Raw genomic sequence first — 26,461 nt, forward strand, 5'->3', positions numbered from 1 at the left:
ATCCCTCAGATCAGAAGAAGCCCCTGCCCCACCCACCCCCCAAGACCTCTGCTCCTTTGGTTTCTTTGTTTTTAGCTCCCTCAATACTCTTTGAAGATATTAACACTCTAAAAGAACATTTGTTTTGTCTTTAGAAAGTTCATACTACATTATCATACAGCATCTTCTAATTGCTCAAAAATTTCTAGATTTCTTATGGATCTTTTGTTTATATTTCAACATGCCTACTTGGTTCTTGTGTTTTCATCAGTAACTTATTCTGTTCAAGATCAGTTTATTTCCTTATATGATTATACTCAGCTTTGAAGGGTAAGTTATTCTTTGTTGTAAGTCTATATGTTGGCCTTTCGGAATATTGTATTCCAAGATCTCCTTTGGTATTTAGTAGATGCCACTAAGTTTTATGTGATTCTGGATGTAGTTCCTTAAAACCTGAAACCCTCTCTGGATGCTTACAGTATTTTTTTTATTTTTAATTCTATTTTATTTTCCAAATTCTCTCCCTTTCTTCTCTCCTTCTTCTACCCACTGACATGAGAAAAACAAAAGTCATTACAAATATATATAGTCATGAAAAACAAATGCCCACATTAATCATTTGAAGAAAAAAAAGGAAGGAAGGAAGAAAAGAAAACATGCTTCAGTCTGTATTCTGACTAAACCAGTTTTCTATCTGTAGGTGGAGAGAATATTTTCATCATGAATCCTTTGGAATTGTGGTTGTTCTTTGTGTTGCTCGGGGTTCCTAAGTCTTTCAAAGTTTATTATTTTTACAATATTGTTGTTATGATATAAATTGTTCTCCTAGGTCTAGGTGGTTCAGTAGATAGAAATGCTAGACCTAGAGACAGGAAGACCTAAGTTCAAATACAGGCTCAGACTCTGGGCAAATCTCTTAGACCTATTTGCCTTAGTTTCCTCATCTGTCAAATGAGCTGGAAAAGGAAATGGCAAACCACTCCAATATCTTTGCCAAGAAAATCCCAAATAGGGTCACAAAGAGTCTGACAACTGAAATGACTGAAAGACACATTCTGTTCACTTTGCATCAATTCATATGTCTTCTCAAATTTTTCTGAAACCAATCCCTTCTTTTATTTCTTATAGAAGAATCATATTCTATCACTTTCATATACTGTAACTTGTTTAGACAGTCTGCAATTGAGGGACATCCCCTTAATTTCCAATTCTTTATCACCACAAGAAGAACTGCTATAAGGGGCAGCTAAGTAGCTCAGTGGATTGAGAGCCAAGCCCAGAGATGGGAGGTTCTGGGTTCAAATCTGGCCTCAGACACTTCCCAGCTGTGTGACCCTGGGCAAGTCACTTAACCCCCATTGTCTAGCCCTTACCACTCTTCTGCCTTAGAACACAGTATTGATTCCAAGATGGAAGATGAAGGTTTTTATTTAAAAAAAAAAAAGAACAAGAGCTGCTATAACAATTTTTGTTCCTATGATCTGTTTCCTCTTTTTAAAAGATCTCTTTGGTGTGTGGATTGAATAGCTGTTTCACCTAATCAATAGGCAGGCACAGTCTAACAATTTTTTTGGACATAGTTCCAAATTGCTTTCTAGGACAGTTGAACTGATTACAGCTTCATGATTGCTTATGATGTCACTCTTTATGTCTAAATCAGTACCCATTTGGAGCTTCTCTTGGTATACGTTGTGAGATATTGGTTTATATACATAGTTCCTACCAGACTACTTTCCAGTTTTACTAACAATTTCTGTTGACGAGTGAGTGAGTTCTTACCCCAGTAGCTGGATTTTTTGTATTTATCAAACATTTGGTTGCTGTGATAATTTGCTTTGCATATTGTATACTTAACCTATTCCACTGATCAATATCTCTATTTCTTACCCAATGTTTTGTGGTATAGTTTGAGATTTGGCACTCCTAGCTGCCCTTCTTTCCCATTTTGGAAAAACTGATTCCATCAGCCTTCTAGAACTTTTCCCTGCCCCCAAATGAATTTTGTAATTGCTTTTTCTAGTTCTAGAAATCAGTCTTTTAGTAGTTTGATTGCATAAATAAGTTAATCTAAGTAGTATCATCACTTTTATTATATTGGCTTTTTAGCTGACCTATAAGTAATTAATATTTTTCCAGTAATGTATATCTATCATTATTTGTATCAAGAGTTTTATAATTGTGCTTGTAGAGTTTGTCTTGGCAAATAGACTCCCAAGTATTCTATGCAGTCTGCAGTTATTTCAAATGGAATTTGTCTTTTTATCTATTGCTGCTGAAGTGTTGGTAATTTGCAGAAATGTTGATTTCTGTGGATGTATTTTATATCCTGAAACTCTCTAAAATTGTTTAAATTTTTTAGTTGATTCTCAAGAGTTCTTTAAGTGAATTATCATGTCTACAAAAAGTGAGAGTTTTGATTCTTCATTGCCCAAGCTTATTCCTTCAATTTCTTTTTCTTGCCTTTTTCCTATAGCTAGCATTCCTAGTATAATATTGTGTAATAATGGTGATAATGGACATCCTTTCTTCACTCCTGATCTTATTGGAAAGGCTTCTAGTATCCTTTTTAACATACTTAATAGGAACTGGTGTATTTTGGCAAAAGGTTTTTCTGCATCTATTGAAATGGCCATATGATTTTTATTGTTTTTATTATTAATATGGTCAATTATATTTTCTAATATTGAACCATCCTTGCATCATAAAGTCAGGATACTTATAGGATATAATGTTTTTTGAGATATTGTATTAGGTTCATTACCAATATTTTAATTAAAATTTTTGCACGGGGGCAGTTAGGTTGATAGAGAGCCAGACCTGGAGATAGGAGGTCTTGGGTTCAAATTTGATCTCAGACACTTCCTAGCTGTGTGATTCTGGGCAAGTCATCTAGCTCAAATTTGTCTAGCCATTCCTACTCTTCTGTCTGGAACCAAAATTTAATATTTTTCTAAGACAGAAGGTAAGGATTTCTATTAAAAATTTTATGAATATATTAATTAGGGATATTTATCTATCATTTTCTTTCTCTATTTTGAATTTCCATGTTAAAATATCAATGTCATTTTTGCATCATGGAATGAAATTTGGAAGAACTGTCTCTTTACCTTTACCAAGAGAGCCATCCCAAATAACAAAGTATTTTTAAGACAAAAAAAGAAAGAGGAAAAACCAAACATTATTGATAAATATATAGAAAAAGTATAACTATTTGCAATGTACAACATGTAGACTTCCTACTTCTGCAAAGGGATGTGGGTATGTTTTCTTACATCTCTTCTTTCAAGTTCTTTTTATAATCTTGCAATTTCCATTTGTGATTTTTTGTGTGTGGTTGTTCTTTCCGTCTACATTGCTGCAGTTATTACATATCTTCTTTTCTTGGCTCTCCTTCACTCTGCATTGGTTCATGTAGATCTTCCCATGCTTTTCTTTATTCCTGACATTCATTACTTTTTCCAACACAGTAATATTCCATCCTATTCATGTACAAGAATTTGTTTAGATATTCTCCAATCAATGGACATCTATTTTATTTCCAGTTCTTTGTTACCACAAAAAGTGTTGCTATAAATATTTTAGTGTACAAAAATATAGCAATTTTAATCACTTTGTTTTCATAATTCCAAATTGCCTTCCAAAATGGTTATACAAATTGATTGCTCCAACAGCAATGACTTCTATATTGCTGACATTCCCTCACTATTGACTATAACCATCTTTTGTCAATTTTCAGAGAATAAGGTGAAGCTATAAGGCTGTTAAGATTTGCATATAGTTAATAGTTTGCAATTCTTCTTTTGAGAACTGTGACCGGGAAAATGTGGTTTTCAAGACTTTGAATTGCCAAAACTGTAAAGATAATTTTTTAGTGTCTTGAGTTAAATCAAAAATAAGTGGTCGCCATGGGAAAAATTCCCAAATATGAAATACCCAAGTCAGCTGGGTTTTATGGAGATTTTAATTAATACAAATGAAGGAATTAAGGGAAGGGAAAGAGACAGAGTAAGAGGAAATAATAGGAAAAGGCTAGGGCCTAGGCTAATTGGCCTAGGCCTTTCTCTTTAGGAGAGAAACTAAGTCAGTCTTTAATCATTCACCACAAGATTTTGTCCCAAGCAAGACTCCAATTCTTCACTGAAATCTTCAACTCCTGAACTGAGTTCAGAGAGCCAGCTCTGACTCCTGACCTCCAATTCAGCTTCCAAAGCTGAACTAACTCAGAGGTCTCAAGCTCCTTCCTTTTAAAGAAAATTTTCTCTTGGGTCATCTCCCCTAAATTTTCACATCTACCTATCACAGTAGACGCTTTTCCTAGGACTGTCCATTCTTAGTTTTCACCACTCTTTAGTTCTCACCTTCTCTGGGTGAGAACTTCTGGATACTATCTTCTGAATACTTCACACCTCTTTGCTAAGCCTGCCCTTTGTAAGTTGCTTGACCTTTTAGTGATTAATTTGACCTTCATAGGTACTTAGCACCTTTTTGTATTAGATCTAAAAATAGACCTAGCTTAAGGGCTTTTGCCTCACTATAAGTATGGGTTGGGGACTTTTTCTCATTGTTCCATCAGGAGTTTACAACTTTATCTTCCTTAAAGTATGCCTAAGTATGGGTGGAGTAATGTTAGAGTTCCCAATACATTCCTGACCAAGAACCTTCATTGTTTAAAATGGGGAATAGCCTTAACCAAATGTTCCAAAGTAGAGTCTGAGAAATTTTAAGATTCACAGAACTATTTGTGTATATATTCTAATCACTTCCCTCCTGGGGTATATATATATATTCTGGTCTTATATATGTCTGTTAATTGTTTATATATATATATATATATATGTATATATATATATATATATACATATATATATATATATAACTAGTCTCATCAGAAAATTTTGATATTAAAATTTCCCCCCTTTTATGATTCCCTTTCTTATTCTAAGTGTATTAATTTTGTTTTTACAGAAGCTTTAAGTTTCATGAAATAAGTAATCTATTTTATCTTTTGAAATTGACTCTATTCTTCGTTTGAATCCAAATAATTCTTCTTTCCATACCTGTAAAAGGTATATGATCTGTTCCTCTTGTAATCTGATTTTATTTTATGATCCTCAATGTGAAGATCATGTATCCATTGAGAATTTAAAGTGGGATACAGTATAATGTTTTGGTCAAAGTATAATTTCTGCCAGACTATTTTTCAGTTTCCTCAATAGTTCTGATCCAATAGAGAAATTTTTTCCCAAAGTAATTTGTGTTTTCCAGTTTATTTAATAGGGTGTATGGGGTGTTCAGGAAAGGGTAGTATCTCTGGTATGGAGGGCTTGTCGTGCCCTTCTAGGGCAGCTCTCCAGCCACTGACCCTCACCTGACACCCAGCTCTCACTTGTGGCTCCTAGTAGCTGCTAGCATGCAGCAGAGGCCACACCCCAGGCAACAGCTTTGACAGGCCGGCTAAACCTTGTGAGGGTAGCCATTGGGTCCATTTACTTTCTCTCCAAGGATTTTAAAATTTTAAATCTATATCATTAATAATAACTATACTATCATTCTGTACTTTATTTTTCCTAGGTTTAGACAGTAAAACTATGCTTATCACATGAAAGGCATGTGTTAGATGCTGTCTTTCTTAATTTTTGAGAATAATTTGTATAGTATTGATATCAAATAGTCTTTGAGTTTGATAGAATTCAGCAGGACCAGGAGTTGTTTTATTTTGGTAGTTATTTTCCAACCAACTCTTTCTTTCTTTTTGAATATTAGATTATTTAAGATCTCTATTTGAGTTTCTATTAATTTGAGTTTACATTTTCGAAGGTATTTCTCTCTTTTGTGTTCTCAGTTTTTATATATAACTGCACACAGGAGTTCTGATAATTCCTTTATTTCTTCTGGCTTCATTATGATTTCTCCTTGTGTTTTATTGATTTGACTTTCTTCCCTCTTCTTTTTAATCAGTTTCACCAAAAGTTTGTTAAATTTTATTAATCTTTTCAAAGAACCTGCTTTTACTTTTAACTTCTATTTTTTGTTTCCTGTTTATTTCTCTTATAATTTTTAATATCTCCTCTCATGCTTATTTTAAGTTTATTTGTTAGTATTCTGTTCTATCAGGGGACTAGGCCTCCCTATTTACTAATGATTATTGGGAAATCTTGAGGAAAAAAGGGGTATTTCCTAGACATTGGAGGTATTTGATCTCTCCCTCCCTCTCTCTCTTTTTTTTTTTTAAACCCTAACCTTCCACAGAAGAGTGGTAAGGAGGCAATGGGGGTTAAGTGCTTTGCCCAATGTCACCCAGTGAGGAAGTATCTGAGGTCAAATTTGAACCTAGGACCTCCTGTCTGTAGGCCTGGCTCTCAATACACTAAGATTATAATCTCTTCCTTCCATTTCCTCTCCCCTGCCCCAATACTTTGTGATCTCTTAATGCTGGCATCCTTGCCCTTCCTAGAAAGACACTATCTCTTGGCTCCCCCCCCCCCCCCCCCCATGCTTAGAATGCTCTTCCTTCTCATGTCTTCACATTTAATAAATATTTATTTATTTTTAAATTAAAACCCTTACCTTCCGTCTTGGAATCAATACTGTGTATTGTTTCCAAGGCAGAAGAGTGGTAAGGGCTAGGCAATGGGGGTCAAGTGACTTGCCCAGGGTCACACAGCTGGGAAGTGTCTGAGGCTACATTTGAACCTAGGACCTCCCATCTCTAGGCTTGGCTCTCAATCCACTGAGCTACCATTTATTGATGGACTGATTGACTTACCCTATTGAATTACAAGGTTCAAATGAGATTGAGTAAGAAAAGGGTTTTTTGCAAAACCTAAAAGCATTAGCTAGATTGTGGGCCATTTAAAAAAATTGTAAACCAATCATGAAGAGGCAGTGCCTCAAGCTAGTTCGGGAATACTGAGGAATCCCTGCTCTCAGGGAAGCATATAATTAGATTGTGAGTCCAGACCCACCCAGTGTAAAGTTTACTCACAACACTAGGGTTCAGTAAGTTATATTTGGAAGGACTGAGGGGAAGGTGATCAAAGGGTTAATTGTTATATTTAGAAGACATGAGAAGGGACGGGAAAGGGATCAATGGGTTAAGTAAGTTATATTTGGAATAAGCACTGAGAAGGGAGGGGAAGGGGATGTTCTCAAGGGAAAGGACTCAGAGGATCATAGGATTTACTGGGCCAATAAGAGTTAGAGCTGGAAGGGGCCTTGATCCAACCTCTCATTTTACTGATGAGGAAACTGAGGGCCAGTGAGGTTAGGTGACTTTCTGGGCTTATCCAAACAGAAAAGTAATTCCAAGCTGGAATATGAACTTAAGTCCTCTAGACTCCAAGTTTCAAATCCTTTTGTTTGTACCAAGCTATCTTCCCATCACCATAGGTTTTTGGAGCAGGGAGTTCAACTCCGTGGATTTCCAAAAAAGAAAACACTTTCAGAAAGGGGAAAGGAATGGTCCAAAGTCATCTAGTGAATTGGGGGCAGAAGGGCTCTTCTCTGCCCTCGAGGGTTCTTTCCTCTCTCAAGTCTTCTCCAGGAACCTGACTCTCTAGACCCTCACCCTTTTCCTTTGAAGTCCCGCCCCTTCTCGGCTCCTAGTGCTCTGTCCCCTTCCCCGCCCCGCTACTTTCTCTCCAATTTTTTTTTTTAATTTCAAGCCCCTCCTTTCTCCCCTTCCAGGATTCTCCCACTCTTTACCTACTCCCCTCCTTGCTCCTCCTACTTCTCACAGTCTCTTGGTCCCGCCCCTCTTCCTACCCTTCTGTAGCCCCTCCCCCTACCGCCCCTCCCCTTCCTGGCCCCTCCCCTCACTCCTCCCCCCACCCCTCCCTCCCAGTCTCTGCAGCCTCCCCCTGCCTCCTGATGGAGGCGGCTGCAGCCAATGAGCGGGCGGCTTCACATCCGGGGCTCCCGGCGCGGCCGTCGCCTCCCGCTCACACACGGCCATGGCGGAGGTGAGTGAACCGGGGTTGGCCGAGGACCGCCCGCCGCCGCTGCCGTATCCCTCCAGCCCCCCACTTCCCGGGGGCCGTGACCCCTTCTGGCCCGCCGCTGACGAGATACAGACGGGGACAAGAGCCGGGACGGGGGAAAGGGTTGGTGGCGGGGCGCGAGGACCCGAGGCGGGCCGCCTCCCGCCGGGGGCCGCGCGCAGCTTTCCTCTTCCCCCCCAACCGCCAACCGCCCCCGGCTGCCACATAGCGAGCCACGGGCCGAGCTCCGCGGCGGCGCAATAGTGAGCTGCGGGCCGGGGTGCGCATGTGCGGCGGCTGGCCTCGGCGCTGCTGGGCTGGCAGGGGGGAAGGGGGGGGCGGAGGAGCGGGGCGGCTGCGGGCGGCCGAGTGGGGGGTGGAGCAGGGTTGGGGCTGAGAATGGGAGGGGGGGCGGGTCGCGCGCTCTCGCTGGGGGTGCTGGATGGGAGGAGGGGTCGGCGCGCACCTACCCGGCGCTTGCAAACTTTGCGAAGCAAGCCTAGTGCAGTGAGGCTTAGCGTCCCGGTGAAAAGGGGCGGGGGGGGCGGGAATCTTAAGGCTTTTCCTTCCCCCCTTCTCTATGAGCTACCCCCCCCCACCCCCGCTCTTGCACCGCGGCTCTCCAGGTGACGCTCCGCGCATCTTAAGAGTCGCGGCGCCTTTGCAAACTTTACTGAGCGCTCTCCGCGCTGTTTGCGCTGAGAAAGGAGCGCTCGCCCTGGGTCCAGCTAGGCCGGCCATTGGCCGGGTGCGGCGGGGCTGGGCGGGGCTCTCCCGGGGTTTGCGAGGGAGTTACGCGGGGTGGGGTGGGGAGGGGAGGGGAGGGAATGTTTGCGGCGCTGCATTACCCTCCCTGCTCTTTGCGCGAGCGCGGCTGCTTCGCAGACCTGCGAGCTTTGCGTTTTGCTGCAGCGGAGGTGCCTGGATTCCTATACTCCCCCCTTCTCCTCTCCATGGAAGAAACTTTTGCATAAGCCGTTACACTTGAACCTGGCTCCTAGGGTTAGGCTTTGCAGCAAATGCGGGACTGGGGTGGTGGTGTAAAGAGAAAGGGGCTTTTGGATCTGAGATCCCAAAAATGCAGCGCTGGAAAAAACCTTAGAGAAGAGATGCGATTTCTCAAGTTCCCATTGTGAATCAGAGGTTGGGAACAGGACTATAAGCCAATTTGTTCCCTCCCTCCAGCCCAGTCTCTTTCCATTTCACCATTCTGCTTCTCACACCAGGGAAGTGGGTTTTCTGGGGACCCCAGGGTAATGACATAGATCAACAGTGCAGGTAGCAGTAGTCTAAGAGACTCAGTGGTTGATGTCCTGTGGTGTATTAAAGCTACCTGGGTAAGAGGGAGCTTGTTCCCTGACAAGGTGGCAGGTAAGTGTTGCTCAGGACCTGGGTTGTTTTCTTGGCAAAGCCTAGAGGCTAGTGTCCTATTGACAGTTTTGTATTGATTGAGGTCATTAATCATTAGAGTAAAATGTGAATGAATTGATTTGAGATAGGCATTTAGTTATACTGGAGTCATTGAGTCAATTTCTGCAAATTCTAGTGGTCACCTACTCTGCTCTTGCATCCAACACCATATTAATTCATTTAAGCTTCTGTACATTTAGCAAACATTAAGCATCTACTATATGCCTGTCCTTGGAGATACAAAGTAGCTTCTATACTTTGTATACTTCTATACTTTGGTTTCAAGAGACTTGCAATCTAATAGAGAAAAGATATTCACAGTGACAATAAGAAATCCAGATAAAATATTATGAGAAATTTAAGGAAGGAAAGATTACTTTGAGGTCTGGAAGAGAGGATTTCAGGAAAGGCAGGAAGGATTTCATTAAGAGATGGCACCTTAGCGAGACTTTGAAGGAAGTGGAAGGAGAGTTGGGAGAATGAAGATCAGGACATGAGATTAAGAATATAATAATTCAGTTATACTGGAATTTAAGAATATGTGGAAGGGAGTATTTTATGAGAGAAGCAGGCCTGAGCTAGATTGTTTAGGGTCTTAAATATTAAGAAGCTTTAAAATCAGTCATTCTCCACTATTCTTAAAGGTCTGTGAGGAGGCTGTCTGATGTAGCCAAAAGAACTCTAGGAATAGAGTAAGGGCACTTGAGTTCTAGTTCTGATACAGGTGTTAAAGAAGGCATGTGACGGTGGATAAAACATTTGACCTGTAGTCAGGAAGATTTAAGTTCAAATCTAGCTTCATAACAGCTGTGTGGGCCTGGACAAGTATCTTAACTGCTTTCTGCCACAGTTTCCTCATCTATAAAATGGGAATAATAGTAGCACCTACTGGAGATTGTTGTGAAAACCAAATAAGACATTTTGCAAAACTTAAAGCATTAGTAAATGGTTAGCTATTATTACTGTTATCTTTAACTGTACCTTGAATCTAAATTTCCTCACTTATATAAGTGGGATGATGATGATTGCCCTCAGGGTCATTATACAGAAAAGGCTTCATAAGTCTAAAAATTCCCATTTGAATGGATTTGTGATCCCATTGATTTGAATGCCCCTTCCAAAAATAAAGGTTGCAATCCATCCTTGCTTGTTCGTCTTGCTCTTGTCTATGTTTTTCTGTAAGATTAATGTTCTTAATCCTTAAAGAGATAAGAGACTGGAACCCTGACTTCTTTGAGGTAGAGAACTTCTATTAATACAAACTGCATTTTTTTTGCCACCTGAAGTTTTTGAGACCTACCTAGAGTACAGAAGGGTTAGGCAACTTGCCCAGATTCACACAACCACTATGTCAGAGGCTAAATATTAGCATTTATTATTAATAGTAATACAAAGTACCGTGGGGATTCAAAGATGAAAGCTATTTCCTTTTGGCAGATTCAAGGAGGACTTCAAGAGGGAGGTTTTCTTTGGGCTAGGTTTTAAAGAATAAATGCTAGGGATCTTGGCAAGTGACTTAGTGTCCCAGGGAAGACCTTCAAGGCCTAAAGGAAGGTGTTAGCAAAGGTTCAGAGACAAGAAATCAAAGGTCATGCCTACATAGGACCAGTATGTGAGTAAGTATACTGTGCTCCAGTGAAGCTGGGACATGAGAAAAAGGAAAAGAAGACCACAAAAGTAGGGTGCTTCTCAGGTTGATGAGGTCATCTAAAGAGTTTAGGTTTATTCTTTGGTCATTGGAAAGTCTGAGGATTTTGAATGGTGATTTCTTTCTTTTCTTTTCTTTCCTTCCTAACTATTGTAGTTCTTCAGTTGAAGCTTAGAGCTAATGGCCTAAGTCTTGGCCTAACACAGGTATAGACCAGCTAGTGTAAATCAGTTCCTGAAGGAATTAAAACTACAGCCTTCCCAACACTTTGATTGTTTATACCAACCAACAATGATTGATCCAGGGTTACCACCAGATACTATGATTAAAGGATCTATTGGGAATATCGTCATTTAGTTTATACCAAGTATCTTGAGTTGTACACGATTGGTTTTCCACTGTTTTTCCCCGACGTAGGTATTCCAAAATGAAGACAGAAGAGTGGCTTAGATGCCACATTAATGAACTTCTTGAAAGTCTAGTTGGTGTTTAGATGAAAAGGAATAGTTTTGCAAAGTGACCTCCATAACAATGAATGGTTGCATTACCTAATGGCCAATGACCTTAGAGCATGATTGGTTCTGAGGAAGAGCTCTGTGAAGGATAGTTGTTTCCACTAGATCCTTCTATTCGGTGTTGCAGAATGGGCCTTTCTGCCAGTGATTCTCTAGAACAGCTCAGTTTTTTTTAGGGAGGGCATCAAGACTTGTGAGCACCACCAGTAACAATGAGACTTTCCCTCGATTTCTAGTCCTAGAAATGTCCATAAATCTTTCTGCTATTGGTAGCGTCTTCATCAGTTTTACTAGCTGGGCAGGTCAGTACTGTCAGCTTCATGGGAAAATTAAAGTGATTTACATCAGAAGACAATTCCATCAGCAGCTTTGCCCTGTTATTAAGGCATGGTTGAATCAGTGAAGGTCCCAACCATGGGGAGTAAGAATCATTGTTCTCTCTGTCAACATCTTGTACCTCTGTGCCTTGCCTTGTTCTCCCACATTTTTTCAGTTAACAGATATTTGGGTTCTGCACAAAAACTCTGCTAGACCAGATTTTTGGGGAGGCAAAGAGAAATAGGAGGCATGACCCCTACTCGTGAATGGACTATTATCTGATTGGGGAGACAAGATATGAATAAAATATATAATAAACGTATTAGATCTGACTTCCCAGGTTATGTGAATGGCTTTTAAAACAACTACATGAAGACTTTTCAGTATCTCAGTTATGTCCAAGTAGCCACTCTTGGAGGCTACATGTATTCTCATGGTGCTACTTTAACCCATCATTTATTCAGGGATTCAGCAATACCGTGAGCTCCACTTCCATAGAATATGCTACTCTGTGAAGATCCCAGACAACTTTGCACTTGGTTCAGAACCAGATGTCAAAAGAGTATTCCTAAATAATGACATGGCTACAGAGCCTGCATTTACAAAGAGACCACTTGACTCTACTACCAAAAATGAAGAGAAACCAAGGCATTAAAGCAATTGCTGGCAGAGCAGCTACTGCAGAGAAACAGTATTGGGTGGGAACCCTACATGGGAATTCTTGTAAAGTGAGCTGGCTCAGAGAAAGAAGTTGAATTTTGAGAGCCCACTTTGGTTAAACTTTTCCAGCCCCTACTGTTTGCCTAGCTAAATAAATGCTTGTTGAATGCTTGGACCCAAGAGTTAGCTAAAACTGGACTTTTCCTTTGTTATTGTCATAAAATCAGTCTTTAGGTGGTGAGGACCTTTGGGCTCACATTTGCTTTCTTCCTGGATCATTTAGAGTAGAGATTTCCAAAAGATTCAGAACCAAGTGAGAATGTTGTTTTAGAAAGATGAGTTGAGTTTTTAGGGCCATTGGCACCCTGGGACAAGTTACCCAGCTTTGCTAAAATCACATTTAAAATTGCTTTTACAGGCAGTCCAGAAGACACAGGAAAATCAGTCATGTGACTTTTATCTAAAATATCAATTTATCGGCAGCATTTATTAAACCTCTTCAGTGTGCTGGCAATGCAGAGACAAAAAAGAAATAATCCTTGCCCTCAAGGGGCTTACATTAAATGAGTAGAAACAAACATATAAGGACAGGGTAAATATAAAGTAATTAGAGGGGCACCGTTGAGGTCTTTGGTAAAACTTTATGTAGGAGGCATCATTGAGCTGAGCTTTGAAGGAAACTAGATAAGATTATTTTAAAGGATCTTGAAATTATTACTCAAATTTGTTATTTTCATGAGGAATAGGAAGCATATAAGATTTTTTATTATAATCACTTGATGAATTCCAAGAAATCTAGTTCCAACGATCTGTTAGAATATATAGTGCTTTCATTGTCTCCTTTTGCAATTTACACAGCATAATACAACTCATTTGAGGCAATAGTTCTGTGAACCTGGACAAGTCACTTAACCTCTAAGATCCCTTCAGCTCCTAAATCTAGTCCTATTTTTATACAGCATACACACATTCTTATCTCTGCTTCATTGTTCAGATTTGGTTCCAGAAGACATTATTTCTAAAATCCATATATGCCTGCAAAACAAAGATTTGCCACTATTGAAGATATTTAGAAAATAGAATAACAGGTCTTGAAAGCAATTCCCAAAGGCAAGTTTTGAGACAGCATCATTAAAGAGGTTGGCCTCATTTTAGAGCAAAATCTATAGAGTAAAAGGTGGGGGGGAGATGAAATAGCTTGTCTGATATCTTGAGATATGCAGAAAGAAGAAGATCCCTTGTTCTCAGTGGATAGTGGATATGATCTGTTATTTTTATGATTAGAGGCAGCAAAGTGGTACAGTAGATAGAGCACTGAGCCTGGAGTCAAGAAAATTTGAAATCAAATCCATTTTTAAGATACTAGCTGTGTAACCCATGGGAACTACCTTTATATATCTCAGTTTCTTCATCTGCAATGGGATTATATCTCAATCCCAGATATGTCATGATGATCAAATGTGGATATTTGTAAAGCAGAGTGCCTGGCACATAATAGGTACTTAATGAATCATTCCTTCCTTCTTTCCCTCTTCCTCCTCTCTCTCCCTGCTAGAAGTTGGAAGGGAGTTAAACACCAAAAAGTCTTTTCTTTTACATAATTTAGCGTCTCTTACCCTTTCTGTTGTATGGACTTCTTGTATAAAAGGCAGGTTCCTTCCTAGGTCCAGCCTAGGATGATTTAGTTACTAATAGATCAAAAAGCCTACATGTCAAGGATTGCTGTCATCTCCCGTATAATAGGGTCCCGTGGCAAAGTGAGGTCCTTTTGTTATAGTGGGGCTTCTAGTATATACTTGTGGAAAAGTACTTTCTGTCTTTTGCCCCTTTGGTGAATGACTCACCATTGCAGTCACTTTTCACTTTCCTAAAGTTTAGCCTACCAGGTCACTGTATCTGTTAGTTCATTTAGACTTCACCGGCACCAATTTTCCCAGAGTCCAAAGTATATGGTGGGGAGTGGAGGTGGGGTGGGGGGTGAGGGAGGTGTGGACTGACAATCAAGAAGTTTCTGGGCATAAGAAAGTAGGGAACAATTGCTGGCAGACCATCACATGATCCATTGGTGTCTGTTTCCTTCCGTAGGCCTCGGCGGGGAGGCAGAGCCCGCGGGTGGTCTCCTACCCAGCTCACGGCCTATGCCCCGGGGAGCCTGGCCTGCAGACAGCAGCAGGTATTTGCCCTCGAGTTTTCATGGCTTTCCTTTCTGCTTCCAGCCACGGGCACGGGCACCCTGGCACTTGACTGCCAAGGCTGAGGCCAATCCCCTTCCCCATTTGTCACTTGGCAGCTGAGTCTCTAACTTCTGTGCTGTTTATTTGTTTTGGGACAGACTGGTGAGTGGAGACTGCCCAGGGCTCAGACAGGACTCACCCACCCCTTCTCCATTCTAAGCTAGTGAGAACCCAAGGAAGAGAAAAACTGGGTTCTGTCTAGATTCTTTGCTCCTTATGGGCAAGCACAGCTTTCTTTGGCCTTGTGGCTTGCTTGGCCAAACAAAGGGAGCAAAGAGAGAGCCTGGTTATATGGAGTTTTCTATTCCAGTTAGGAAACATGATGGCAAAAGCAGATGACAACCTTTTACATAAAACTGATGTCAAGGGATAAGATTCAAACCTCTTTCATGGGTTTGATCCAGCCCTTAAATGATTGATTGATTTGTGGTTTATACAAATCTGTGCAGTAGCAAGTGGTATTATAGAGCTCAACTTGAATATTACTCGAGCTGACATAAGGTAATCTGAGCAGAACTGGGGCAGGACTGGGGCCTAGATTGGCCTTTCTGGGGAATAGTGCTGGTCAAGGAAGAAGCTGATGGACAGTTTGTCCAAAATGAAGTTATTTATAAAAATAATGCTTCTGTGTCATTCCAACAGATTTCTAAGACTCTTTTCCCAGTTGCCTTAATGGTTTCAATTTCTCCCATCTTTCTTAGTATCTAATACTAGAGAAGCCCAGGTATATTTTCTGGGAGTCATTCATGTGGTTGATGTGATAGAATTAAACTCAACAAATATATATTAAGGACATGTGCCTCTAGGGAAATATACAAAGATAAGTATGACATGGTTCCTTGCTTTAAGGAACTTCAGTTTAATAGGACAAATATCAGATAATATTCAGATTAGAACAAGTATATAAGAAGAGTATAAGAGTATAAATTGGTGTGAAATAAGATGATAAAGGAATCACTTCCAACTGAGGGAACATGGGCAAATTTGTGAGGAGAGGCTACATTTGACTTGGTCTTTTAAAGAACGAGTGGGATGGCAAAAGGTAGAATTAGGGGAGAGCAGAGTCTTTGCTCCAATTACTAGCCATTCTACAAGTCAGGGAAACTCATTCAGATTGCTATCCTTCACAGTTGTGTCCATGGGCTCTGATGACCACCGATTCAACCTGTCAGAGATCTTGTCCCACAACTACGGTATCCGAGAAGAACAAGAAGGTGAAACACGGGACAAAGAAAAGTCATTAGAAGAACTGGAGAAAAGCTTCAATACATCCCAGGTACATAGTAAGATGAGTCAGTACAGGCCAGGAAAAATCTACCCTTGGATAGTCCCCAGTTTGTCCTCACCACTGGGAAGAGGGCATCATAGTCTGACTTGGAATTCCAAGGCATGTATGTCAGCAGTTGGGAGAGTGGAAACTTTCAACAAACTGCAATCTTCAGTTGCTTCTTTTTAGGGGAAATAAAGAGATATTGCCCTCTAAAAAAGTCCTTGGAAGATTGACCAGGTTTCTAGAATCCTGTCCTAAAGATAACAGATTCAGTTCACCCTGCCAAAATACCTTGGAGCAATAGTCCATTAACAGGAATGTTTGGGATCCCAGACTCCTCCAGAACTTCCTATTTAGTGTTTTGGAGTCAGGGGATATGGGGCAGGATGGTGGGGAACTCAGGAAGCTGACACCCTATCTACTTCCCAGAGGATCCTAGGAACCAGCTCCCAAAGAGACCACAGGACATCTTTGATGTTGACATTATGGACAATAACCCATGCCCTCCTATAAAACATTCCCTGGCGTCATTTTTAGAGACAAGGCTATGGGGCTAATTGTATAGTGGAGGATAAGCCAGGAGAGCATTATGTATGTCCTTTCTGCCCACACTCCAAAATTTCTTTAAATTGGTACAACAAAACCTTTTTTATTTGGCCCTTTCATGACTATTTTGAATTCTATCCATTCATTTCTAGTGTTTCTCTAATCATTTTCAAAGAGGGAATGATGTCTATGCAAATGTATATAAAAACTTAGAGTTGTGGAGTGAAAATTTTTGTTAACCTGGTCCCATCATTCCTGTCAATGTGCATTAAGAACTAATTTGCACTAAGATTCAAAAGGTGTCTATTGAAGGCCACATCTACCATTGATGAAGGGTCCATGTTCTTTTCCATGGTTTTGAGGATCTTGGTCTCATTTGAATGAGAATGTATATTCTGTGAAACAATTAGACAATAAAACAGTATAACAAAGTACTCAGAGTTGTGATATACACAGTAGGGAATTCAGAAAAGGAAGAGGTCACTGAGGATAGGGAATATTCTGATAAATGTACCTAAAATACCTGCATGTGTCCAGCTCTCCTTAGTAAGTGCCATGATCCTGGGTTTTCCTCTCAAATCCTGGCTTATGAGAAAAGCTCATAGTACCCTGAAGGGATTGGTCTTGGGCTTTTCTGTCTCCCTTGGTGATGTTTTGTCTTCTCCCTCAGAGCAGCGACATGCCATTTGAAGAACTGCTTGCACTCTATGGCTATGAAGCATCAGATCCAATTTCAGAACAGGAGAGTGAAGGAAATGACATTGCCCCCAACCTCCCAGATATGACCCTGGATAAGGTAAGCGAGAGCTGCAGAACAGAAAGATTGGGAGTGAGTGGACACAGTGTGTGGACTGGTGTGGAAACTAAAATCCAAGGGATTCAATTGACCTTGCTCTTCATTTCAAGGCAGTTTTTTGTTTGACTAACCTTGTAAATCCTGTCCAAAATGTAACAACTTGGAAAACAAATTTTAAAAATGTAACAACTTTGTAAAATTGACAGGCTGTTTCTTGCCATTATTCTCCAAATAAACTTTCACCTTGGCAGTGTGAGTCTGCAAGCTGGATTTAGAATGATTAATTGATAAAAATTGCCTTCATCCTTGGGAATGTTAGCTCACTCTGGATAAGAAATGAGGCCTGAAGGGAAGATTGGTTGAAGAAAGGAACAGAGAGATTTCTGTAGAATATCATGACCTGTGGACCTGAGGCAGTTGGATCTTCCAAAGAAAAGTTTCAAGGAGACCCATTCATGGGACTATCCTGAAAAAGATTCTTTGGGAGAGTAAATGAGGTTGGGATGTGGGTGGCACTAAGCCCTCTAGAACCTAAGGTAAACATTTGCTTCATTCTGAACCTTAAGTTTGAAAAAAAAATGTTTTTCGCTTTCTTGTTAAAAGGAACAAATAGCGAAGGATTTGCTTTCAGGGGAAGAAGAGGAGGAGACACAATCATCAGCTGATGACCTGACTCCATCTGTCACCTCCCATGATGCATCGGACCTGTTCCCCAACCAGGCCAGCTGTAGGTTTTAGTTTTACTACCAGTGTTGCTTGAGAGTTTTGATAAGTGTCAGGGGTAAAGCACAGCTTCACCAAAAGAGATGCTAGGAGTTAAACTTAAATTCAGTCTCACTGCCCACTAGTTAGAGGTAAGGCAAGGTATGGGGGTGCAGTTCAGAAAAAAACTGTCAGGAGAGTTAATCAAGGAGGAGCTGTTGCTCATATTATCTGGTTTCCTTTTTCCCCAGGTCAGAATCACATAATTAGAATCCAGTGCAGCCATATATGTAGACTGAGCCATATTGAGATAGGTGGATCATATTAATATAGATAAGTAGATTTAGATTATCAGTATAGGTTGATAGATTATATATCTTATATCTATTAATCTATGTATAGATGATCTATCTCACCTTGACAGAGAAGGGTGTGCATTGGTCATGGGGAATCAGAAGACCTGAATCTCCCCCTTAGTTTTGTGGTCTTAAGCAAATCATTTACCTCCTCTAAATTTTAGTTCTCATGAAGAAAATGAAGATAAACCTTCTACTCCCAAACTCACATTGTAGAAAAATATATGCAGCTCTATTGTCTCCAGAAGTATGAGCTGCCATTCTTTTATTATTTATGGCCCTGTCCGTAGGATAGAATAGAGCAGTGCCATGAGCCAAGTCATAACTTGCATAACTTGCATGTGTGTTATTGTTTTCCTTTTCCCAAAGCACATTTCCTTGCTGATGAAGATAAAGAGCCTTGTTCTTCTTCCTCATCTGACTCAGAAGAGGACTCTCTGCCTTCCAACGAGTGTAAGAAAGTAAGTGATCCATGGGGGGCTCTTTGAGAACAGACACTTTGAGGTGAGATTGGAGCCCAAGAGATTCCCAGGCCCACAACAATGGAATCCCCCGTGCATTTCTGAGAATCACTTTGTGGCAGGTAGCAGGAGCTCAGCATGAGGGAAAGAGAATCAGAGCCTGATTTTTACTCTTAGAGATTGTATGACTTTGGTAAAGTCAGTCCACTTCTTTGAGGTTGGTTCCCTCTGTGAAAATGGGGATAACAATACAACATCAAGTACTCTATTTTTATCAGAAAAGGGATAGGGTTGGGTGAGTAACCAACAAATATACACACCTGGGAGGCCCCACAAAGGGAATTAACCTGTATGCACTTGTGGAAAAAGCAAGCAAAAGATGCTTGTGGAGTGCCAAGAAGTCCCCATTGTGCCCCATTATTGTGGATAATTCTTCTGGCGAATTGATTTTTCAGGAGATCATGATTGGACCTCAGTATCAGGCTGTTATTCCTGCCCTTCACTTAAACAGACACAATGAGAAAGGTAAGCAATAAGATTTTTGTGGCCTGTGAACCAGGGTAGCATTATATCAGGGGTCCCCAAACTTTTTACACAGGGGGCCAGTTCGCCGTCCCTCAGACCGTTGGAGGGCCAGACTATAAACTATGAACAAATCTGTATACTGCTGTGTGGGATAGCGGAGGCTACAGTGCTGGCTGTGATGGGCCTGTCACACCTTTCACAGGCCCATCAATGCCACCACTATACCAGGCAGCAGTATACACAGTGTGGAATCCCCTCCCCCAGATCACCACTCACCATGCTGACATCTTCCATTGTGCAGCCACATAATCCTTAGCGCAGCGCCTCATTCTCCTTCAGTTACTCTCAGAACAAGGTGCCACGCAAAGGATTATGTCACCAGAAGTAGTATTGTATGTGAGCGATGCTGAGCTTTGTGGCTCCTCTCATTGATCACCAATGAAAGGTGCCTCTTCTGAAAATGAGGTGGAGGCCGAATAAATGGCCTCAGAGGGCCACGGTTTGGGGACCCCTGAATTATATGGTGGGATGGCCAAGAAGAATGATAAATTTTCCCTTGTCTGCCTGTTTAGAGAGTAGGCAGATGCATCTGAGTTCAAAAATATCTATCTTTACTATCCCTAATGCCTAAGTACTCTGCATAGAGTAGGCACTTAACATTTAAACGAATTAATTCCTTCAGAGGCAGCTAGATAGAGTGGATAGTGCATTGGGTCTGGAGTTAGGGAGACTAGGTGAGGTTTAGTTCCAGCCTTAGCTACTACCTAGTAAAGTGACACTGGGCAAGTCACTTCACCTCTGTCCCCATTCCCTCATTTATAAAATGGGGATAATAGAACCTCCCTCCCAAGTCAGTTGTAAGGATGAAATGAGACAATAATTGTACAATACTTGGCATATAAGAGGCATTTAATAAGTATCCCTTCAACAATATTCATTTTTTTAAGAAAGACAAATACCCATAGATGAAAGAAGCATTAGAAGGTATGGCATGAACTATATTATACAATAGGAATTTAGAAGGGAAAAGTTAGAATTCTGGACTGGTTTAGCACTGAGGAGAAAGGACTTTATGAAGGAGATGGGTCTTAGAAATGAAATAAAATTGGTGGAGTGGTGTGGAAGGGAGAGGAAGTTCATCATATTAAAGGGACTACGAGAAGACCTATCCAAGAAGAACCAAGGCAGAGGAGGAGCTGATCAACAAAGGTGGCCAGATGGAGACAGATTTACTGAAGTGGAAGGAGCAAGAGCCTGAATGAGTGCTGGCTATGCCACTTGCCAGCTGCTTAGGGTTCTGGATGAAGCATTTATTGTGACTCAGACACCACAGTTTATGAGTTGGAGGGAATTTGGGTAGAGAAGCTTTTTTATTATTACAAGTCATGGAAAGGATCATTTGATAGCCAGCATTCTTCTGTCAGCTGAGCAAATTCTGAATACTAACAATTTCAGCTAGTAGGTATAATGTAGGAAACAGAAGAAGTGGAAGGCAGTCATTCCAGATCTGCAGCGAATCTTGGAAGTGATACAGAGGCTTATAAATCTGTCCTTAGCCTTGTGGAGCACCAGAAGGCAACTTTATTTTTTGCTCTATGGCCAACATAGTAGGAGCACTGGAGAAGAGCAATAATATAAACACTGGGGTTGGACATGCCTATTCCTTTTACAGTTTAATATTTTAATATGGGAATCCTTTTTCAGAGTGATTGGTTATAGAAGGCTGGCTTCAGAAGGGAGTCATTCATGCCAGAATCCATTTTTACTTCCACTTTCCCCCCTCTGAATCTCTGCTATTAGTTTCACTCATATCAACGGCCAGTAGCTCCACAAAGAATCAACACTCAGGTTCTCAGTAGGAGGCAGGAAAACAATACCAGGATGATGGAGCAAGAATTATATACTTGGAAAACAGTAGGACCAGGAAAAACTAAAAGACCATGAGTTTAGGAATAAAGGTTTGGCTATGGTTAGGGATCTAGGATGAGATCCCTTAGTTAGAGAACTGGGGAACAAGGCCTAATCCAGATGCGTCAGATAACCAGGCTGCCTTCCACCACACTCCCCATTATAGCCTGAACCTGATTAAATTGTACATGGAAAATGTTTCACAAAATAAAGAAAAATACAGTGAACAGAGTTGTTTTTTTTTTTAACCCATACCTTCTTATTATTGGTTCTGAAACAGAATTGCGGCATGGAGGTAGGCCAGTGATGGTGAACCTTATAGAGACAGAGTGCCCAAATTGTACCTTCATGCCGCATGTGAGGGCCATCTGTGTCTGTCTGTGGCATTGTGCACCCCCCCCCCCCCACCTGGGGAGGGAAGAAGTACTCCCATTGGGTTACTGGGCAGAGGGCAGGTCATGTGAGAAGCATTCTCAGGTGTGGTGGAAAGGGGGCAGGGAACAGGCCCCTCTGGCACACATGCCATAGGTTTGCCAGCATGGGGCTAGGCAATCAAGGTTAGATGACTTGTTCAGGGTTACACAACTAGAAAGTATCTGAAGTAGATTTGAACACAGGTCATCTAGACTCTGGGCTCTATCCATTGTTCTACCTAGCTACCCAGATTAATATTAGATAAATAATATGTGGTTTCCTAAGTAAATGCATCCTGCAGGGATTCTACACATGGTACATTTATTCTGTGATTCTTTTAACCATTGGTTCTAGTGGAGCAAAGAAGTCCAGGGTAGGAGACAGGGGCAACTGGTTGGTTCCAAGGGTGAATTAGATTTTTTTACAATATGTGTGTTCAGATCTGGTATTTATTCAGGCTTGAAAACCCTGGTAGCAAATAGCAATATTATGGATTTATAAGACTGGGGTGGGGGTGAGGGGCTCTTGTAGAGCTAAAAGGTTTTTTTCCCCTCTCATAGAGATGGGGCCTCTTTAGGTAGACCTGGTCGTCTTGTTGGAGGTTGCTGCTAGGATTACCATTACTAGGTAGTTAGAGTTTCTGATAGTTATTGGTGATTGAGATAATTAATTTTATTCGCTACTGACTATAGTTAGCACAGTCTCATCTGTTAATTGGAGATTTCTTTGATATGAAAATGATGAAGTCTGTCTGGCTTTCATATACAGCATGACATGAGAGTCTCTTAGCTTTGCTGTGAGGCCAAGTTTTCTGCACCCTCAGAAATGAGCAGGCAGTAGGAACAAAGCATTTCTTTTTTTTTTTTAATTTTTCTTTCAAAAAAAAAATTTTCATGTTCTAATCCCCCATCCTCTTCCCTTCCTGAGACAGTAAGCAGTCTGATATAGATTTTACATGTGTAATCATATAAAACATTTTTCCATATTACTCATTTTGTGAAAGATCTCAAAAAGAAGAAGAAAGTGATATAGTATATTTTGGTCTGTATTCAGACTCCATCAGTTCTTCGGAGGTGGTAGACATTTTTCATCATGATTCTCTGGGCTCACTATTGCTGAGATTAACTGGGTCGTTCACAGTTGTTAATCAAAAAATATTGCTATGTACAATTTTCTGCTTCTGCTAATTTCACTTTGCATCAGTTCATGTAAATCTTTCCAGGTTTTATGAAATCATCCCCCTCTCATTTCTTGTAGCACAATAGTGTAATTCCATTACAACCATGTACCACGACTTGTTCAGCCATTCACCAAATAAGGAACACATTCTTTGTTACTACAAAAAGAACTGTAACAAATTTTTTTTTTCAGATTAGGTCCCTTTTCTCCTCTCTCTCTCTCTCTCTCTCTCATCTCTTTGGGATATAGGCTCTATAATGGTATTGCTGAGTGAAAGGGTATGCACAGTGGCATAGTTAAAAATTATTTTACAGAATGGTTGGATCAGTTCACAACTCTATCAACAGTGCATTAGTGCCCTAATTTGCCTATATTCCTTTGTAAATCCTTTTTAAAATCTAGCAGCTGTAAGAGGATAGCTGGTTTACAAGGAAAAGCTTTAGTTCACAAATGCAAGTAGTTGCAAATTCAGTAATAACTCTTTGGCATTTAAAAAAAAAACCAAACTAGTCCACATATTTGCATCTCATCATCTAATTTCACCTCAGACACTAGCTATGTGACCCAGGGCAAATCACTTCACCCTGTTGCCTCAGTTTCCTCATCTGTAAAATGATCCAGAAAACGAAGTAGAAAACCACTTCAGTCTCTTTACCAAAGAAATCACAAATGGAGTTGCAAAGAGTCCTGTATGACTTAAAAATAACTGTATAACAAATATTTGCAGACTTTTATGTTTAGAGCAACCCTCATGGTGGGGAATGAGATGTTTGTTTTGCCTTTATAGGTTTTTCATTTTAAAACCTCTCAAAAAAAGGAAGCCTAAATAGCACTATTGAGCTTACAGAAGAAAATTTTAAAGAAATTAATGTCCTCAGTGACACAGTGGAAAAGAGTCTGGGCCTTATCAGGAAGAACTGAGTTCATATCTGGCTTCAGATACTTAAACTAGCTGTGTTACCTTAGGCATGTCACAAATGGTTTATCCCAATTTTCTTATTTTTAAAATGGGGTAATAGTAGCACCTATCTTCCAGATATATTGTGAGGATGAAATGAGATACTTGTAAAGAGCTTAACACAGTATCTGAAAAATAGGTAGGCATTATATAAATGCTGGTTTCCTTCCTTTCCAGTTGTTTCATGTGGATGGCATGTTTATATCTCTTGAGCACCTTTTTCCTTATGCCCTCTCCATTCGGACACACGAGGGAAGCACTGGGCAAGGGTACCTTTAAATCTGTCCAGCTTCTTAGAGTGCTTCTTACTAGTTGATGGTCACCTGCTATTTTACTTGAATAGCCTTTATACCCCCCTCATCTGAATGCTTGAGCTTAGAGGAATCAGGAATCACATTAGCTCTGATCTGGAAAACTCCTGCAAACTGGCTGATTGTTGTATGAAAGCTACTCCCCCCTCTTATCACTGGATTTAGAGAGATAGTGACCCTGAAATACCCTAAGGTATTTGCAGTGTCTGCTGCAGTGAGCACTGTACTTAAAAGGAGCAGGTGGTACTTTGTTAGTTAGAACATTGGACCTGTGTCAGATCTGAGTCTGATCTGAGGTGTCATATGTGATCTGAGATTCACTTTACTGGATTAACAAGGATTAGCATCTGGGAATAATTTTGAATATCCAATTCATAACTTCATGTTGTTTACCTATGATAACCAGGGCTGTGGTTGAACAGTCAGATGATTTTATTATTCAAAGTGGTTAAACAGGACAAAGTGGGAAATGAGTGAGGCTATTCCTGTTATGGCTCCAGAACTCCTGTGCTGTTCACTGTTGTTACCACAAACATCCTAGCAACATATATCTGGGATGTTGCTTTAACATGGAACAGTGCTTACCTAGTACTTCTAAGTGACAGATGGCATTTGTTCAAAACTTCTATGATATATGCTGATGTGTCAGCATAAACACTGGATCAACTTGAGATCATAATAAATAAATCTATAGGCCTAAGAGATTGTGCCTAACAAAATAAGTTAACCCTGCTGATGATTTAGAGCAGAGTTTAGTTGGTTCTGTTGGCATTAGCAATATGGGACATTTGGATTGCCTTTTTTTAATTATATTTTTTTCATTCAGTAAAAACCATTTTTACCCCCCTACCTGTTCAGCCCCCTTCCCCCAGTTGAAAACTAGAGAAAAACAAAACCTATTTCTTCTAGAGATGTCTTTTCTTTTTTCTTTTTTGAAGCCATTACTTTCTGTCTTAGTATCAGTTCTAAGATAGAATAGTGGCAGGAGCTAGACAAATTGAGCAACTTGCCCAGGGTCACACAGCTAAGAAGTGTCTGAGGTCAAATTTGAAGCCAGAACCTCCTGATTCCAGGCTAGGCTAGAACTTCTAATCAACTCTGCTACCTAGCTTTTATATCTTCCAAGAATTCTCATTGAATTTGTGCCCAAGTTGTATTTTTCTCTGAGATTGCTTGTAGATATTTCAGAGCCATTCACTTCTATCTGGGTCTTAAGCTACCCTGCCAATGCAAAAGCTCATTATTATGAGATTCTTTTTTTGTTTGCCCTTATTGTTCCCAAAGTGGTTTGATCTAGAGCAAAGTTTGATTTTTATTCCCAAATGGAGTTCTGCAAGTTCTTTGAATATTTGGTAGAATTCGCCTGAGTCCATCTGGTCCTAGAACTTTTTCCTTAGGTAATTATTATTTTTTTAAACCCTTACCCTCCATCTTAGAAGCAATACTGTATATTGATTCTAAGGCAGAAGAGCTGTGAGGGCTAGGCAATAGGGGTTAAGTGACTTGCTGAGGGTCACACAGCTAGAAAGTGTCTGAGGCCAGATTTGAACCTAGGACTTCTCAGCTCTAGGCCTAACTCAATCCACTGAGCCACCCAGCTTCCTCCTTTTATGTGATGGAGTTTTAAATATTCTGTTTCTTCTGTTAATCTGGACAGTTTATATTTTTTTTAAATAGTCATCTATTTCACTTAGATCAGATTTATTTATTTATTGACTTTCTCCATTGCTAGGTTTTTATTTTATTTATTTAATTATTATTTTAATTTGATTTCTGTATTAAAGATTTTTTTTTATTTTTCCATATTTGCATGATTCATTTTCTTTTCCTCTCCTTTTCTTTTTCTTTCTTTTTCTCCCCCTCCTGGAGCTGACAAGCAATTCCACTGGGTTATACAAGTAGTATTACTTGATAACTATTTCCATATTATTCATTTTTGTAATAGAGTAATCTTTTAAAACCAAAACCCCAGTCATATACCCATATAAACAAGCAATACGTCATATGTTTTTCTTCTGTGTTTCTACTTCCACAGTTCTTTCTCTTGATGTGGATAGCATTCTTTCTCATAAGTCCCTTGGAATTGTCATGGATCATTGTATTGCTACTAGTAGCAAAGTCCATTACATTGGATCGTTCCACAATGTTTCACTTTCTGTGTACAATGTTCTCTTGGTTCTGCATCAGTTCATTGAGGTCTTTGCAGTTCATATAGAAATCAATCAGTTCATCATACCTTATAGCACAATAGTGTTCCATCACCATATCATATACCATAATTTGTTCATCCAT

General features: G+C 40.2%; 1 protein-coding gene across 7 annotated transcripts in view; it reads left to right on the top strand.

The window, feature by feature from the left end:
* The first annotated feature begins 7,797 nt into the window (after positions 1-7,797).
* Positions 7,798-26,461, top strand: part of MIER2 (MIER family member 2) — a 56,125-nt gene continuing 37,461 nt past the window's right edge. For 2 of the 7 annotated variants that reach the window (XM_056822093.1, XM_056822098.1), the window contains exons 1-6: positions 7,798-7,940; positions 15,874-16,019; positions 17,230-17,355; positions 17,959-18,082; positions 18,783-18,874; positions 19,330-19,399. In XM_056822093.1, coding sequence (XP_056678071.1) covers positions 7,868-7,940; positions 15,874-16,019; positions 17,230-17,355; positions 17,959-18,082; positions 18,783-18,874; positions 19,330-19,399 — 631 coding nt within the window. In that variant the 5' untranslated portion in view covers positions 7,798-7,867. Of the gene's footprint in view, positions 7,941-8,218; positions 8,239-14,594; positions 14,683-15,873; positions 16,020-17,229; positions 17,356-17,958; positions 18,083-18,782; positions 18,875-19,329; positions 19,400-26,461 lie in introns of those variants that run through there. The other 5 variants (XM_056822092.1, XM_056822095.1, XM_056822094.1 and 2 more) reach the window with 5 other exon arrangements.

This window comes from Monodelphis domestica, chromosome 3 (genome assembly GCF_027887165.1).
Source record: "Monodelphis domestica isolate mMonDom1 chromosome 3, mMonDom1.pri, whole genome shotgun sequence".
In the NCBI taxonomy this organism is placed as follows: Eukaryota; Metazoa; Chordata; class Mammalia; order Didelphimorphia; family Didelphidae; genus Monodelphis; species Monodelphis domestica.